The sequence below is a fragment of the Temnothorax nylanderi genome, unplaced genomic scaffold, assembly GCF_030848795.1.
Source record: "Temnothorax nylanderi isolate EJ_2023f unplaced genomic scaffold, tnyl_v1.0 TNYL_tig0021_pilon, whole genome shotgun sequence".
In the NCBI taxonomy this organism is placed as follows: domain Eukaryota; kingdom Metazoa; phylum Arthropoda; class Insecta; order Hymenoptera; family Formicidae; genus Temnothorax; species Temnothorax nylanderi.
In genome coordinates this window covers 1,274,924-1,294,444 of record NW_027249083.1, presented here as the reverse complement: position 1 = coordinate 1,294,444, position 19,521 = coordinate 1,274,924, and the positions used below count along the sequence as shown (strand labels likewise).

General features: G+C 40.1%; 2 protein-coding genes across 2 annotated transcripts in view; both read right to left on the bottom strand.

Moving 5' to 3' along the window:
• LOC139769295 (uncharacterized) overlaps positions 1–16,702 on the bottom strand; it is a 43,942-nt gene extending 27,240 nt beyond the window's left edge. The window contains exons 1-2 of the mRNA XM_071700223.1: positions 16,547–16,702; positions 15,551–15,626 (exon numbers count right to left, since the gene is read on the bottom strand). Of these exons, the coding sequence (XP_071556324.1) occupies positions 15,551–15,626; positions 16,547–16,569 (99 nt within the window). The 5' untranslated portion in view covers positions 16,570–16,702. The remainder of the gene's footprint in view (positions 1–15,550; positions 15,627–16,546) is intronic.
• A 419-nt stretch (positions 16,703–17,121) lies between these two features.
• LOC139769294 (protein DPCD) lies at positions 17,122–19,171 on the bottom strand. Its single transcript, XM_071700222.1, has 4 exons — positions 19,015–19,171; positions 18,265–18,467; positions 17,905–18,138; positions 17,122–17,822 (listed from the first exon to the last, which is right to left on the bottom strand). Exons 1-4 carry the CDS (start codon positions 19,076–19,078, stop codon positions 17,721–17,723), a joined length of 603 nt encoding a protein of 200 aa, XP_071556323.1. The 5' UTR covers positions 19,079–19,171; the 3' UTR covers positions 17,122–17,720.
• Positions 19,172–19,521: the final 350 nt, after the last annotated feature.

Below are 19,521 nucleotides of genomic sequence, written 5' to 3'. Positions count from 1 at the left end.
ATGACTCGATGATTGTACCACCGGCACTTCTCGACAGAGAAGACATCGATATCAAAGACATCGATATTAAAGACGTAGTTTACGGATTCTATCTCGTCAATATTCATATTGTTATGATAAGCATCTTTGTGAGATTTTGAAGATTATTTGCAACAATTACATCGTTGAATATGCTCGTTACTCAATCCATTATATTCAGAGATGCCACAGAAAAATCCAATAAACAAAATATTTTTTTAACAACACGAAAGAAAGATGAGCTGTTAGCTAAACAATGCAATTTCAAGGAAGTAATAACATGGTGTGTACTATTTATATACGCACGTTTTAGATTAACAGGCGTAGAATACGGTGCAAGGTAAATTGAAACTTTCGTTAATCGGCTTGTAACGTCGCACCCGCTATGGGTGGGCTAATGGTAATTACGGGTTTAGACGTAGCTATCTCTCCGATTGGCTAGGCAGAGAGATCGTATCTACGGATGAGTACGGAATGAGTATCGGTCGCATTAATAACGGACTCGTGGTATGGCTTTTGTGTCCGACGTAATAATCCGACGTTGACTAGGCGTGAGATATTTCCCTACCCTGTTTTATAGCCGCTTCTGTTGCTCGTACGTTTCACATCTTGAAATGTAATTTCGCGATTTCATAATTAACACAACATATAATTCATGAAAGGCATACATTAGATATGTGTGCTTACGTACATTATGAAATGTATAAACTACTTGCATTCTCTGAGTGCATTTCTTAATATGTATATTAACCATTAATCAAACGCGATTCAATAAACAGTCCTGTTTTGATTAATGTAATTTTATAAGTTTTAATGTAACTAACGTAAAATAGCTTGTCTTTAACATCGCGAATGGTAGCAGTGACTGTAATATTAACAATTTAGTAATTATGTGTGATGCGTATATGATGTAAGAACATGAGATTAAAAATTCACAACGAACAATGCTATGACGCAATGGTGGCTGGCGAATGCCAGCGTGCATGCGCCTCGCCTTTGACGAGTCGGGATTCGCGTATTTACGCTCCAAGTAAGGACAGAAGGCGCGAGGTAAATGCAAGGATTTACGAGCCTTCTCGGGAGAGGACATTCGCGGCACTCCTCGACGGAAAGGAATACTCCGGGAACGCAAACCAACGGAGAAGAGTCGAAAGGAGAGAAGAAAAAGAGAAGAAGAAGGATAGAGGATACAGGTAGCTTTGGACCACCTGCGAAATTTACTAACCCCACTCGCGCCTGCAGGGGCAGTTTATTTTTCGCACGACACACTCCGTTGCTCGCAGTTGACAGCCGGATCGTTCTCTCCGCTGATTCCACCATTCAATTTCACGATCCTTAATCTAATATATAGGCCCGTCTAAATCAGGATTATCGGACCGCGCCTGCATTGTGTGAATCTTCCTGACGGTTCGCACGAGTTCACGCAGTATCCGTCGTGCGTCGGAAAGCTTCCTGCTATACCTCCCATTTTCATTCTCTAGCAAATGTCACTAGCTTCGGAATCATTTCTGTTTCTATGATTACTTACACGTAAAATAACCTTACGTGTATCGATTAAAGGGATTAAATATTATTTCATGTTTCCACTGTACTCTCTGTGGTAGCTAAATTTTTTCTCTCAAGAAAAATAATATTTAAAACAAATATAATTTTTATATAGAATATTAAAGAATTGAATAAATACAATAAAACTTAACTCCACTGAAAGCGTACCAAAATATTTTTACATATTGATACATAAATGCAACTATATATCATTATTCAATGAAAAATTTGCGCAGGTCGTAAAAATTCGTAAAAATGAGTGTTGATCAAGCGCAAGGAGGTACAAAGCCATCGAAAAAATGTGATCTTGGCGCACGACGTAGGCGTTGGTCAACGGTAGGTATCGATGATATTTATTGGAAATATTTACGAGGGGTGAGCTTCCACGCCTTTGTACCGAGTGGGCCGTAATATTCCCAAGGCCCTTGCCTGGTCATTCGAAGTGGACGGCGTAATCTCGGCGAAACTGGCGTGAGAACTTCAGCGTAAACAAGGGGTAACCGCAAATTCATATGCGATGTATCGATGACAATATATATGATTGAAGTTTTCTAAACGGTCTATTAGCAAATCGCTAAAAATTATTACAGTTACGTACGCGTATATCTACCTACATATTTTCTCAAAAAATATAGAAAAATAAAAATGTCTTGGTTCTTCTGTATCTAACTTTTAAAGTTGTAAGTGTGAGAAATCAATCGGCAACAAATAAAAAAAAATTATCTAGATAAGAACCCCATTAATTATATCAAAATTCTAAAAATAGGATGCTAATTTTGTAAAAATAAACTTGTAGCAATACCTCTCGTGTCTCTCCAAAAGACACAATACATCGTAATAGCGAAGCAAAATTGGTCTAATGCAAACTAGGACGGCACAGCAATTCAAAGGGCGATGTGAACAATGGCGAGCGAACAGAAGCACTTTCGTAACAGAAATAAGCGAAACGTCGTCAAATTCCACGTGTCACTAAGTTACCGTATACTCCGTATTACTCCATGAATTGCTAAACATCTAGTATCCTGAATGGGCGAGCGTGAAGAGTGAACCAGGCAGAACATTGCCATCAAGCTTTGTCCAAAAAATTATTGTATCTCACTTAACACGCTCACTCTCTCAAAAGTATCGTTCGAGATTATCTTCACAAACAAGCGTTGTTCAAAGCTTATGTGTTAATTGCTGAGAATCATAGTGAAACACGCTATTTTGAAATACAACGCTCAATAAGTGATTAAATAATTTTATGTCATAAAAAAACTCTAATCAACTCCATTTAACTCCATGTAATTATCCAAGATCAATTTTTTAAATTTATATGCAGAGATTACAGTAATTAATTTTATTAATTAACCTATGAGAGATTTCTTAGAACGGATTCTAATTTACAAAATTATATATCAGATTTATAATACTTTGAAACTTTATATTATAGGAAGAATTATCTAAAATAAGAAAATACAATGCATAGATTGATGAACGAAGCCTATAAAAACGAGATGGAGAGAAAAAAGGAAGTCGACAACCTGCGAAAGGAACATTTTACTGCATGAGAGAACGAACGACATTTCTACGCGTTCATATAGAGCCATGCAGAGAAGCCATATAGACTGCTATATGACCATCTCGAGCTGATATATGCGCGACGTTATTCGTATCCACTTACTTCCTCGTTTGGCAGAAGATTCGAAGCGATCTAAAATAGGTCACCTACGCGGACAGAAGACATGTACGACAACACGACGCGACGTGTCGCGTCGTTTGCTATCGTCATCGTCAATGATTTTTTAGCAGTCACTGAAAGATGCATCATCAACTACATATGAATTCGAGAAACGTTAAAACCTCTGAATTTGAGAGTAAAAATGAATCTCCGCATCTTCACTATTAATTACGGATTTAAGTTTCGGCGTAATTAAGTGTCAATTATATAATTATATAATTTGTCGTTTCCGATTTTAGTCTTCTATCGTTGAAATGACCGATAAAACCACATAATTTATTTGAATAGAATATCTTTTAACACGTGAGAAGTAATTTTAGTTGCATATGATCTTGGATAATAAATGAAACGTGAATCCATCAATTTCCACCTTCCGCGTGCGCAGTAGGTAAACTATTTTAAAAGTAGAATGCCTCTCTGCGAGGATCTGTGAAAATTGATTCTCTCTCCGGCCTTCTTTAATAATCATACCTCAGTTCGATATTTCGTGGTCCTTTTACGATTCCACGATTTTCGAAAAGATCCAAAGCCGATCGATACAACGTCGATTAGCGACCACTCCTCAGGCTCCATTGTGTCCAGTGAATTGACCATTAGCGGGGTTCCAAGAGATATCATCGGCCATTATACGGCGGTAAAATACAAGGTATCTCAAATACATTTTTTTTCTGAGTTTTACGTAAAAAATTTACGAACACAGATAATTCTGAAACGATATTATGAAATCACACGTGCCGGATTCGTACGTGAGAAAAGATCGAGAAAACGATTTCGGAAGGAAGGTGCCAAAATTCTCCAAGATACAACGAGGAGCGAGGAGAGAAATTGAATCGTTTGTATCAGCAATATGTCAAGGTTTATTCCTTAACGCGGGTGCTGCAAGCGCTCGGGAATTGATTATAGGCATCGTATTACCGCGATACGGCGGCGTAGCCTCGCCATTCTGTGTGGATAACGAATTAGTACCGCTCCGACACGTGGCTTTATAGACTACCATCCGCGCGCCGCGTGTTTCCTATCACCGACCGAACGCTCGGGCACAGCACGGCGAAAGTCGGGGAACATGTTACCCGACCATGTATAAATAATAGGGCCGCGTCGGCAGTCGCTATAATTCAATTCACACCTGATAACCGCGACCATAGAATTTCCATATTACAGGCCGTAATAAAATTAAAAATATTTTCAGGGCGGTCCGCGCGCCCCGGGGGGTCCGCCTCTCCTTATTCGTGCCCCGGCAGACGGAGAATTGCGATCCTCCACGTTCGCCGACATCACGAATTTGTTCCCCGAATTTGTTTCTCGTTATCGCCGGTGGTCCGTCGTCGGCTGTGACATACGAGGGAACGCATGCAAAACGATACCGCGAGACCGAAATATTTATATCGCCAGATCGGGGCGATATTAGACGCTAGACAAGTAATTACAATGAATCTTACGGATGAATGATGATCTATTTGCGAGACGCGTTCGGCAAGAAGCTAATGAATATTTGCGTTTTCTATCGTCATGTTTTATTATGAGCGACGCGTTGACCGGAACATTGACTTATGGTCTACCATTAAACCTTAACAGACAATAATCTAATATATAATTTATCTTTCGTACTTTTTTCTTTAGTTTATTAGATCTCTCATGCACTCTGACAGTTGAAATTACATTATGAATACTGTGTTCTTATTACATATATAACTTTAGAGAAATTGGTTTACTGAACTTTTTATTGCTTTGCCTATATTAGAATACAGTAAATTATATTTGGATTATAAATTATTCATAGGATCGCTAGAAAATGCAATGCTAATTTAAAAATGGCAAAACAAACTATATATAAACCGTATAAGATTAATAAAAATCGATATAATCCATTTTCCACGGGAACAGTGTTGCAATATCGACACGATGTACGGTCCCCCCTTTGTAGCAATCGCGATGTCGTCGACATGCATTAAAGGATATTACGGGCGGGCATTGCAGAAGGACGTTATAACGCTTTCGTGTGGGTAGCGCCGAATGGAGCCCTAGTAGACTCTCTAAAGCTACCATGCCATCATTTTGCGGCGTCGGGCTTCCGGTATTCACGGCGCAGTTACAGCAAATGGCCGAAATGACTTATACCAGCATCGGCATTTCCTAGTCAGGATCGAACGTCGCTTTTATTACGAAATTCTTACGGACGGATCATACAAGATCGTAACAATGCCCGCGGAGTCACATTAAGTCACCGACGATGACCGCTATTCCCGAAACAAGAAAGATCGCGGCAGCCCTCCATCTCTATCCACACCGTTTCTCTTTCTCTCTTTTTTTCTATACCCAGGTCATGCCCCTAAAGAACAGAGTCTCGTCGGCGTGTCGGAGGTTCCAATGAATTGATTGTTTTAGCTACGGGGGTGAGAATACATTATACATTAACGAAAGACCGGCGCGACCGAAGACAAGATTAACGACCCGCAGGTATTTATGGCCGTGACTTGTCGGGATCGTTTAAACAAATGTTTGTTTCTTGCCTCGGCATGACCCCGCCTCGTCAGTTTCTCGAGGAGGAAAGGAAAGGTAAGAAGATTTCCCGAAGATCTTTAGGTCCGCGGCAGCTGCTGATGGCGCCGTTGATGCCCGGTTACCCCCCCCCCCTCCCCAAAGCACACCCATTTGCAGTTGACTGACTTTGTATCTCCCTCTTTGTCTTCGTAATCCACCGTACCTCATCGCCGGTGCTTTTCGCCAAATCGCGCGTCTCCATGAAATTCGTTCGTGCACAAGGGAAACAGATCGCGAGCAATGGTTACCGCGGAGATCGCCAGCTAAACAAATAATTCCTCCGATATTGCTCTATAACGCGCGTAACCAATCGCGCGGTCTCCCCGATAGATCCGACGCACCGGTTACGCGAAGATTTATAGGACATAAGCACCGCCTGCCGCCTTGCTGCGCCTTTTTCTCGAGGACGTTGGAACTAATCGACGATGCAACAGAACCGGTGGGAGGCGGCGACCGCGGGGCCAATAAATTTGGAAATTTCTTCACGTGTCATCCTCGCGTCCGGTGACGCTTTCGTAAACAGACGGGCGATCTCGCAGAAGGGAGGATCAGGCCTCCGACCACCCTGGATAGAGCAGGTCCGAAGGAGCACGGAAACGGGAGGAACGGAAGAGGGAAAGAGAAACAACGAAGACCGGGAAAATCTCGACGGTGCGCGCGGTGCAGAGAAGGGTGACGATAGCGGGAGTAGGACACAGAAACGGTGGGCGCCGGCTCATACGCGCGCCATTCACAGAAAATTTATGTACCAGAAGCATAAAGCCAGCGCCGCGTCTCTCTCGGGCCGTGGCATCCAAACCACCGGGCAAATCCACAATCGTTTGTTCCTTTCATCCCCTCAATCTCTCTTTTTTCATCTTGCTCCCTTCCCCCCTCTCTCCCACTGTTTTGTTTTCTCTTTCTTTTCTTCTTCAGAGCTTGCGCGATACAATCCAAGCAATACTGCACTTCGTCACGTATAATGACGCTGGATATGGAATGGGAGAAATCGAGCGAAGAAAGAATGTAAAAGGCAAGATCGGGAGCGGGGAGGAGAGTACGAGTTGAGAAATAAAGGAAAAGTAATACTATTGCCTCCTCAACGATTCCCATCGCTCTGTGAGAACTTCCCGCGAAACATTTGCGGTCCATTATTTCCCCCGTACTCATATCAAAAGGGTCGGTGCATATACCGCAGAAATGGCCTCCTATGTCTCAACAAGAGATTGTAAAAAAAAAAAAAACTGATCACTTTCAATTCGTTCGTTCACACTTTTAAGTTGCTGTTATACAAAATGTTATTTAACATTGTTTAAAAAAAATAGTTATCAAAAATTGTATCGCAGTGTATATGAGATAAACAGTATATGTAGGCAATCTTTATAAAAAAGTTGCTCTATCTGATGTCTATTTAAAATATTACCGCTTGTTTTTTTCTTAAAAAAAATATTTATTATATATTAATCTATTATACAAATAATTAATTTTGTTATTTTGTTTGTGAATAACATCCTATTTATTACAATATTTTACATATTTCAAAAGTTAAACGACTACATAAGAAAAACATGAAATCTATTTAATTTCGTAAATAGTGCAATCGATAAAATATTTAATATCTCAAATTTAGCAGAGAAAGACTTATTTTCATGTTTTATAAATCTACATAAAAGAGTCGCGAATTTTAACTCTCAAATAAAACAGAATAATATCAACAAAAGAAAAAGTAAAATATGTCAGATGCATAGAATAATAATTTTATATATATTCTACGCATGAAAATATTTAAATGTATGACAATATTAGATTATAGAAGTAAAGTTGAGACTAATGATAACGTTTCCTTTATTTTAATATTAACATTTTATAAAGTTATTTTAAACAAATGTCCGTAGACTTCATATTCTTAGTAAACATGGAACTATGAATTTTTTTAAAAGTATTATTTATGTGAAGGATACACCTTAAGGTGCTGGTACAAAACATGCCAGATCGCAGCATCAAAAGCTGCGCGAGCCGTTGAACTGCACTAGATACAGATATGCTAACCGGTTGAGTATATCTTCCAGATTCTTTACGACTACGCGCGTCACCGCCTTGCTGTGCACGTACGTGTACAAATGGGCAGTATACCTACGCGTAACGAAGCCTCGCAAAATGAGAGGAACAGCGGAACACGATCGGGTAAGGAGATAATGCTGGCTACTGCGAGATCTTTACTCCGCGGGCTTCCCGGAAAGAAAGGACCCCCCGAGATGGGCACTCGCCATCTTATCTAGCGGAGATAGACCGTGGCCCAGCTACCATATCAGATGAGACACGATAGATGGGACGGCGTGACAAAAGTGTCCTGCACGTCGAGCTTCCCGCGCGATCATCCCCTTCAATGCGCGCACACCTGTATGAACCAATCCGCATCCGCACCATGACAAAAACTTTTACTAACCAGTTAACTTGTTCTGTTGGTAACGATACATAGGGCGTTTGTTAATTTATATAAATCCACACCTAAACTGCGCTCCGCGTAAGTCAGATAAAATTCAGGCATTAAAATATTACAGAGCGCTATTGCAGGACGCAAAATTGAAGAGATCGATACACGTATCGTCATCGCGCACAAATTCCGTATACCGTTTCGTTTTCTATTTTAAAATCGAGCCGCCGAGTGTGACAATGTTAGATCGCGAGACAACGGTGTCGATAACAAATAAAATAACCGGCAGCGTCCAATTTAGTAAATGTTCAACACTTTCGCGACGCTCCGGCGTAGATAAAAACTAGTTTCATCAACAAATGACATGTTTATATGCTTTCTTCGGTGGCCGATCGGCGGAACTTCGAAAGCAAAGTCGTTCTGGCGCAGTGGGTCTCGGCGTGACGCACGACGACCCCTTTTAGAGGCGCCAGGCTGCTAGAGGAAGAGCAGGAACGAGGAGGGCGACGACGAAGGAGCGAAGAGCGAGCGCAAGAAGAAGAGAATGATGAAGAAGAAGAAGGAGCAGAAGAGAAGAGAAGAAAAGAAGGAAGGCGTTCCGACGAAACGGAGCGCGGTGTCGGATCTAGATAAGATCTTCGAAACGGGGATCAGTAATATTTTACAAAGTCATCGAAGTTGCTCGCTAACTTCGGCATAAATTACAATCGCCGTCTCCTTTTCTCCCGACCGCCTTCCTTCTTCCTCCCGCCGCGCAGCTCATCCCTTTTGTGAAACGGCTGCACACGGCTATGGGAAGATGAGGAGGCGCCCGCGGATCCACCTCTCTTCAGCGAGTGTTAAACAAACACTTACAATTGCTAATAACATAGAACGCGCGCTCGCTTCGCGGTGAGCTAATAAATCCGCTTATCTAACGACCATGCACGGCCGATTGCCGATGGGAAACGTAATAGTGACGCGAGGACGTGTCCCGAATTAATTACCGTAATCTTCCGCCGAGATTCGTGAGAAGGATCATTAAACGATGTAATCTTAAGCTAACACTTCTTCGACAAATCAATCCATGTCTAGATAGGGTAATCGAATAATCTTGCGAATCAAGGTAAAAAAATTTTGTTAAATCAAGTTGTGAATTTACTGAAATTCGAGAGATTTGATATTAAAGAATTTCCATCTGATTAGTATTCGATAGCATTCAGTATAATTACCGAAAGTAATTCAAGAAGACTAATGGAATCATTACGTACATTGGATGTTAGATCAAAAATTGTATGAATATTATATATAAGTCACCCTGTCACATCAATCCGAAATGGTCCAATCGCCAAAATTTCGTAAATTCGCAATAAAATCTGCGCGAAACAATAAGAATGGCCGATTACGCGCACGAAGTCGGCTGTTTACCCGCGAGATTAGCGTCTGCGACAAGGCACAATGCCGCCGTTTATTATCTCCGACAGTGACCAAACCGATAGCTATCGTCGAGGGCCGTTACTTAATATTTTGTCGTAAAAAAAAGAAAACGAGAGGGTCAGTCAAGAAGGACGCGGGACTCCGGTCCGTGACACGAATACGTCGCAAGAGCGACGAAGTTCGCAAGGATCTCGTACATAAATCATACGTGAAAAAATGTTTGCGGCTAATCCTAACATGATATGCTAGCAAAAACGTCATGTATGGGAGTCGTGAATAATGATTACTGCATATATGTCGGGCGACGAATCGATACGATATCCACGAGATGTAAATGCGTTACATTTCGAAAATCACAGAAGCGACTCCGATCGATGTTGCTTTCGTCGTCATTCGCGTGGCCGGCACTTTTCCCGATGCAGGTAAAAGCTGTGAGAAATGAAAGGGTCGTCTATTAGGAAAAAAAGGTATCCTACATTCCTAGGTTATCATAATGGAATTAATCAAACAAGTCGACGGGATATTTGGGCACGATTAAGACTATACTGTGAAATCTAATGACCAAGCGTCGAGAAAAAGTCTCATTAAACTTCAACAGTTAAAAAATAGAGAATCTATGTATAAAATATAGATGTATTGTACATATATATCTCTAAAGAATGTTGCGTGTTTTCGTTTCCCCGATAACTATATTAACCAAAGTAAAATCAAAGTTGTACTTTGTGTCAAAAATAAATGTCAACAGTTGCATCTTTTTTATGTCATAGTCTGTAAAAATTCTGTAAATAATTTCGACACCACAATATATTCGAGGCTTTGCTGATTTTGATTGCAGACAGAGAGAATAAATTGTATCTCGTGAATCGAAACGCGTTATCCTTCAGTACACCGTTGGAAGGATACATTCCTCTAGAAAATGTTAGGCAAATTTAAAACACAAAATGATCAATCCCTCCATTCATCTTATCCCCAAAGACACGGCTGCTTACGACGAGGGCGAGTAGCCCGTGTGTAACTGAGAAGTTCATGCGATTACGATCTCAATGTTTGGGATTTTTCGAGGGTTGAAATACAGATATCACCCACGAAGAGACGCTATCTTCTCGAGCGAGGCCTACCCTAGCTCCCCGACGAATTAATATTCTACCACCGTGCAGAAATCGCCCACATTGCTGTGACAGTCCAAAAAAATATAGTCCATCGAAATGTGCAGTCCCCGCTATCGCTCAAAAAGAAACAGTGAGAGAAAACTTGATAGTTATCTATTTATCTCGCATTCCGATTATCTAATGAAAATATACACACATTTACACATCATTGTCAAAGAGTGGATTTATCATTGAAGAAAAATTTAAATTTTAAATTAAATTTTGAAAAATAAGAAATAATCAATATAGCGTTCGGTTTTTATTCAAATTTGCTTTTACCTTCAGTTGTACAGCTATTATGTAAAAGTAATAAAAGGAAATGTAGGAGCAATATTTATATAACGTCAAGTTTCGAGATTTAAGAGTGGGATCTATTTCAAAGTGTTTCTCTTCTCATTTCCATAATTCATCATAGAAGAGGCAACTCTGCACGGGGATGCATCCGCCGAGAGCATATGACTAACGCCATCTTAAATCCGTCGGGTCAGCATCGTTCCCCAATCCAGAGTAGAACGAGAGAAAGACAGAAAGCCTACGGGTGAAGCGTCGAGCGAAGAGAGTATCACGTTTCGTGTGAGCCGATATTTGTTACAAGTTCTTATAGATGATGAAGAAGCGTTCGCGGTGCGCGCGAGCCCAGGCAGCCCAAGAACGAGCGCTGGCACTGGGCCCTTTGAGGGCCCTATTAACGAGTGGCCCCCCGCGGCCGCCGCCGCCGCCGTAGCGGGCCCAATCAACCCCGAGTCCAATTCGGGGCCCCGGCCTCGACTTGTTTTATGTAATGCCCGCGACGCCAGAATCAATTAGCCCTGGCACCCTCCTATTTTGCGTATGCATGCGCAACGTATATGCATAGCAGACGATCCCGGCGAGCCGAAACTTATTTGCAACTGTCCTGCGCGCGCGCGCGCGCGGGAACGGCCGGTGGACGGGAAAAACCGGTTCCGGAGCCGCGAGTTAGGCGGAAATTAAATAGCTCGGGACAAACGGGGATCAGAACGTTGCTGCTCACCTCCGACCGTGTGGCGAATTAGGATCGCTAATTTCGCCGCTCGGAATCCCGCGGGTTTTTGACACGACCGGGCCCTGCGATAGATCCAGCGGACGTTACGGCTGGATAAAGGACGGCGCCAAGTCCTTCGAGTCTTTAGGCGAGCTATTAAAGTTTAACGTCAACGGGCTAACATCAATGAAATTCGCGCGCGCAATTAATTTTACCTTTAAAGATATGACAAAAGATATTATCTTTATTAATTATATAAAAATATATATTATATCGTTATGCAATAAACGTTGCAATAACGAACACGAGTAAATAGCATTATCGGCAGGCGAATAAAATAAAGAGCCGCGATTTTCCTCTCAAAAGAAGTTATCAGAAACCACCATCGTCATCCACCAAGCTATGTAGTCGCGGTCGATAATTGATCAACGTTGATTAACATATAGACTATCGTTAGCGGATAATTGTCATGAAAAATGACCCGTCTAATCGTATCTTTGGCGAGATAACGAGAATCACGACGACGGCGTGAGAGATTATGTTAGCGGAGAGATTCGACGAGTATATACGCCGATCAGGAGTGCGCGCCGTCGTAGGATAGCACGGTCAATTAGGCGGACTATCGTTACGTGTTTTAATGAGATCTCGACGCGGAGTCGAAGGTATATAAAAGTGTTTTATGTCCTGTGAAACCTGGGCACCGTTGTGCCGTCAATTAGGAGACTACGCGTCGCACCGCCCATAATCAGCATATATGCAACGTGGCGTATGCGCGGCCCCTCGGGCCGATAACCAGGAAGCGACAGTGTGATCTCGACTTATTATTTTGGTGGTAAAAATACTGCGGGGCGCGCAGCCGTTAGGCGCCAACAACATTTTCTTGTTTATGAAAGGTATTTTTCGAGCAAGAGTATATAGAATTAATTAACATCAACGAAACTCGCGCTCATCCATTTTATCTCTAAATATATACAAAGAACACTATTGTTGCATTTAATTAAAATATTCGTCATGTGCGAACACTGCGAACGTTTGTTAGTATTTCTCAATATTGTGTGTACATATATGAGATTAATAACAAACTAAAAGAGAGAGTAGCATGATTATTATAATCATATACTAATATTCTAATTACAGATTATGCAATAATTACATATATTAGATTATGCAAAAGCTATGACCCGACAATCCAACACGTTAATTCGACAATCTAACACGTAATTGTATTCTCACACACACACACACACACACACACACACACACACACACACACACACACACACACACACACACACACACATTCTTAACTTATATAATTTCTTCATAGAAACAAAATTATTTTGGTTCTTATTTCGTGTTTTTTTTTTTTTTTTTTTTTTCAATAATTCTTATGTCACAAATTCCACTAAATATTTTATAATCTTCAACAAATAGAAAGTAAGCATATTGAAAGATGCATGTTAGAAACAGCAGTAAATAGAATCGATGCCGACCCCGGTTATATAATATCGTCACTTATGACAGATGAATCAAGAATTCTATCATTACACTCTGCACTGTTAAAGGTTAGAGGATGAAATTTAAACCAATACCATGAGTTAAATTAATTTTGTTATTTTTAATTACCATGTGCGTCAAAATTTATTAGTTTGAAACAAAATAGGATTATTTTAACTCCATTGGTTTAGTCAAATTAACATTGTTTTAGTTAAATTAACTACATATTGAGTAGGAGCAGTGGCGACCTATGGAATAGTTAAAAATAACTCAAAATTGAGTTGAATTTAACCCTATGAATTTAACAGTGTGAATAATCGTATGTCCCTTTTACAGGAATTCTATTCCCGGAAACTCCGGAAAGGAATTCAATGAGAAGCGATGGCTCGCAGCGTGAACGACTATACGTCAACCAGCTCGCGCTACAGCGGCCGGCATTGAAGCACACACATTTTATCTAGCCGGAGGATTTAGACTCTCGGAGGAGAATCGGCGGCAGCGTGGACCAGCCGGCCGGCGATACCGCGCGTGCACCGGCTGAAGGAGCACGCATACATCAAGCGTATTTATATCTACTACGGAGTGGGTCATCGTGCGCAACAATACGACAATTTGGCCGCGGCCGATACGAGATCTCACGACGTTGCATTCCCACCCTCCCGTTACATCCCCGCCGGAGTAGACGCGCGGCTCTCCCGTCCTCCACCCTCTCGTTTTCCTCCGGTTCCCCGACGTCGCATCGATTTAACGGGGAACCCGTGCCGCGCGATCCCACGAGCCGTTCCGTGCGTACGTGCGTGCCTGCGGGCGTGCATGCGTGCATGCGTGCGTGCCTGCGTGTGACGCACCCACACACACGCGCGCACGTGGCGTAGCGACGACGCGTGTACCTGCCGCGTCGTCCATTTCGAGAATCCGACGCGATCTTATCTGCCGTGCGGCCGTCACGACTCCCGCGAAGAGAATCTTTGATTTAGTGCGGGAGGAAAAGTACGGGAGAGGACAGTCGAGTGAGTCGAGGAACGAGGGGGAAGCCGGGAGGACGACGGACAAGAAGGACGTTCTGTCCCCGAGCGAACCGCGGCTGCGTTCCGCGAGAGCGATGCGCTCTTAAAAACTTTTTTTTTTAGAGTAAATCAGAGAGGAGTCCAAACGCGCTTTTCGTTACCTTCGAATGTAAGATATAAACATTCTTAGCAAGTAGACCGCGCCAATATAACGCTTTATCAAATTACAGATACACATTTGTAATCTAGTCAAATTACAGATACATCTTGTCTTTATATTCGTCGTAGGGATTTCGTGTGTAATTCGTTTTTTTTTTTGCAAAATTCCTAGAAAATTCACAAAAAAACCAGGATATTGTGGAATGTGTGTGTGTATGTGAATAAAATATATATATACAATCTCACTAAACTTCAGTGATTTTGCAAACTTCTAGGTTCTGTCAGTGAAATTGTGAGCTGAGATTTTTATTAATTTATATTTATAAATATATATTCAAGTATATTTATTCAAGTAAATATATATATTCAAGTAGGTATATCAAACATATATTATTCAGATTCTGAAAAAGCAAGAGAGGAATACAGAAATTAAAACATTATTCAATATAAAAGATTGAAAATAGCGAGAGAAGAATCAGCCTTTAATCCTTAACCACTTTGCTTTTAATTACTGATCCGGCATTCAAGTTCAAATGATTCAGATGTCGAAAAGGCTAGAGAGGAATACACAAGTCAAAACATTTTAGATTCATCATCATTATATTTATATCTATATTAATAATTATTTATCCACAATATCCTGGTTTTTTATGGATTTCCTATGGATTTTGCATAAAAAACGAATTACTTACATACAATCTACAACATATTCACAACGTGGGGATCAATGCTCTTAGAATATAAAAAATGCATCACATTTCTGATGCCCGTTACATTTTTCTTGTTTATTCTAATTGATTCATATATCATCCTTCCTTCACAATTCAGAAAAATATAAGAAATGCATCACATATGTGATGCTTGTTACATTTTTCCTGTTCATTCATTACAATCAATTTCTGCACCATTCTTATTTCAATCTAAAATTTAATCTAAAATTTCCTTTTTATTTATATGCTAAAAATGCAAATAAAAATTGCTAATTTTATTCCATTTTCAATTTTTTTTCAAATAATCCCACAGCTTGTGAAAGTTGTAATGCAAGTTAAAAAAATACGCAAGACGAATGGCGCAGATACTCACGTCTTTCAGCGGAACTTTGAACGCCAGGATCTTGGTGCCTTTGATCACATCACCGAAAGCTTTGTACTCTAACCATCTGAAACATGCAAAAACGACTATAGTTGCAGAATTGTTTATAATTGCCTTCACGGCGATTTGATAGCAGAAAAGTATGCTGAATCTCCGAACTACTCCGAAGCTGGATTCATCGATCAACAGATTAAATACAGAACTTTACATTCATTTATCGACGTTCGATTCAATTCTCCGATTCTGGTATTTTCAGGGGCACATCTAAACGTACGAAAAAAAACACGATACGTTTGAAATATCGAGATACTTAGATGTCGATCATTTCGTTTCCGTGCCTTTCCACCAGTTTTAACCAACAGCTTTAAATCGATACCTACGATTTCAAATATACGTACTACTTGCGGGAACGCGTCATTCTCCGTCCCATTCTCAACTCTAATCGATATCGGCCGCTTTACGAGAATGCGTCACTTATATAAACTAAACGCCCGGCGCGATAATGATTAAATAACGTAACGAAAGTTCGCGAGACCCGAAACCCGATCGAAGACTAATGACCCGCGCGAATCGAACTGGCGTATACTCGTATTTCAAATGTCGGCGATCAGGCAGACAACCCCATCTCGGGAAAAAAGGCGGGAAACGACGGGCGGGCGCGACACGCTCGCTCCGTTGGTAAGTCAGCTGTCCCCGAAGATAGCGTCGGATCGCGTTTCCGGAACTCCAGCGGAACGTTTCGCCGTCGGTTCTGTCTGACGTACAAGAGACAAATGAAAGCCGCACTTCGCCTCGCGGATCGACGAATGTCGAATGACGATCGCGTTATTAGCGTCGCGGCCGCAGGCCGAGATGTCAGAGAAACGTCGGCGCAACCTAACCTCGTCGCGACACGACCGCGCTCGCGATCGCGCCGCGCTCGCGATCTCCACCGTTTCGAGAGACTCGGCGGGCCTCCCCCCGTGCGGGAAACGGAAAGCCGCTTACCTGTCCGGCACCGAATTCGTCATGTTTCCCGCTCGCTCAGAGATTTTCACGCGAAAGGGACGGCATAACACTCGAAACTTGAAAGTCTTGAAACGCAGTACCCACCGTCACACCACACGCACTCGCGCGGAATCGACGACGCAGAACGATCGATCGATCTCTCGACTACGCGGCGCGGCACCGACAACTCGGCGGGTTAAGCGAATTGCGAGAAAGGAAAATAATTCTTTAATAGATTCTCCTTGATGTAGATTTTGATGTGTACGTTTATCATCAAAGATTAACTTGATATTACTTAAGATTACTTTGCTGTAGCGTGAACATATCTCTTGAGTTTTAAAGAAAATGAGAATTCGTGTATTTACTTTTATTTGTACATTTTAATTGAAACACTTTTGCAAACGTTATTTATAGAGAGATTAAAAGTTGCGATTATGAAAATGTATAAATTCTGATGAGATATACATAACCAAGAAAGTCCGCACGTAGGATTTTTCGTGTAAAATGACACGTATATCTTTAAAAATTAGAAGATGCTACTGCAGTGGAAAGATATTTATTAAAAAAACTCAATCTCCATTTTCAGATTCTGCTATTTAATTTACAGTTAAAACTGTTTCTTTCCATAGTTTTATTTTGGCTACATTTTTTCATAATTGCATATCCAATGAGAGATATATTTGAGGATTCGATTATTATTACGATTATTATTCATACGATTATTATACGTATATTATTCATTACTCTCCAGTTAAGAAAATAAGATATAATCACGGAAATTTTGATACAATTTTCAAGTAACAAATATTTAATCATAATTGCACTTGTTACATACAAACTGTGGGTCTATTTTCTATTGCTGCACTGGCTGCACTAATTCAAGAAGCATACATATACATTGAAGCGTGAGAAACGGATGAGACTTACACAGTAGGGTGTTTTCTGTTGCTGAACCGTCTGCAATAGTTCAGAGTTCACCTTTTTCCTTCTAATGTGAAGTAAAAAAGATAAACTCTGAACTAATGCAGCCAATTCAGTAATAAAAAACCAACCCTTAGTGTATGTACAGTTCTTAAACTAATGTAGTCAGTGCAGCAATAGAAAATAGAACCTATATATTAAAAAATTATTTGATGGAAAACAAGAAATTTATTAACTTAATCATAGTATCTCATTAACTGGTTGGACACTGCACATCCTTAGACTCTGTGTTCAGTTGCAAAACTGTGTTTAATACCTTTTTCTCCACGTCGAGAAGTTGAGGAGGCTTTTTATACTAGAATAAAAATAGAAAATAAATGATAACGAATAAGCCATACCTACATAGCAAAATATGTACAAAAAAGTATTTTCCATACCGTTATAATTAAAGTATTGTACTGATGCCGAAATGATATCCTTTGCTGTTCCGGCTTCAATCCGATCCTCTCCAGATCTGGGATCTTTAACTTTTTGAAATATTTTTTGTTGCTTGTACGTACGGTCATAGTGCCATCCTGTTCCGCAGTAATGGAATATACACTTTCAGGATATGGCAGATTTCTGATTCGCCATTCCAGAGACGTTTTTGTAATTCTTCTTGTAATAAACGGCTGCAAAAAGAAGATGAACTTAGAAAATACATTGTACGTACAATTACAGATATTGCTTAAAATTTCAGAATAACCATGTTAGAATTATATACTTATTCTGTTATTCACAAAAAGAAAATGACATACAGCATTTGAACTTTCTTCTATTCCATATATCTCTATATTACTCTGTTTAAGTTCAGGGTCTCCAACTTCCACCGTCCATCCAACGTTCGTACCAAAATTATTTTTCTCTTTCCATGCCCGTCGTACCACTACATTTGTATCTGTGTTATATTCTTCCACCATTTCCTTTCCATCTTCCAATAAAAAATGAACTTTCCTCTTTCCTATAACGTAACATAATAAAATCAATAAAGAAACTTCTTGCATTAATTGAAACATTTAACACTGTAAAATTTAATTGTCTCAATTAAAGGACTATAATTTTTGAAATATTATAAAGCGTCGTCTACAATGGCAACAGGAGTATGCAGTAAGACGTAAACGGTAAGCTATTGACCAACCACAGTCGATTATTCTTAAATTGTAAAAATTCCATTAGTCAATAACTTACTGCTTACGTCTTACTGTATACTCCTGCTGCCATTGTAGACGACAAGATAAACTCATGTATACTTATAAATATAAGCATAACAAAAAATATCAATTTTAAAAAATATTTTTTTACAGAATTAATAACAAGTTTAGTTTAATGATATTTCAATATAATGCTACATTGTCCTGTTCAAGCTTGTGTAATAATGCATAAGATTACACGAGTCTACTATTGATCAAACATTTTTAGGTTAAAAACAGACATCCCGTAAACCCACACGTGGTACGTGGTTTAATCGACAATAATCATAAATCGTAAAGCTATTTAATTACACTTACCATCCTCGATAACAGCAGTTTTCCTAGCATCTTGAATAATCTTCAACCACGAGTTAGACGTCATCTTGCACGTTAAATAAACGAGCAAACTTATAAGGTTTCCTAGCAACCTCTCGAGACAGACGATGAGACGATAGCGCGGATGCGCACCAAAATGATGTTTTATCGACAGTGTCGGAAAATGGCCTCTCTCAGGCTTCTCTCTGATACCAGACCTTCTCTCTGAACATGATATCAAGTTAATTGTTTTAATATGATTTGGCTTTAATATAGATATGGCTTGAAACAGATAAATTTATATCATGTGTTATTTTCAAAATATATTATATCAGTGTAAATTTCAATATTTGATGAAACTGTAATTGAAAAGATAATTTTTATTTCTTTGTCTCTGCATGTATATGTAGATATGAAGACATAAATGTTTAATGGATGTCAATAGAAAAGTTTATTATAAATTTATTATACATACATCTCGAATGTTTCAGCTGCCATATCTTTTTGCTA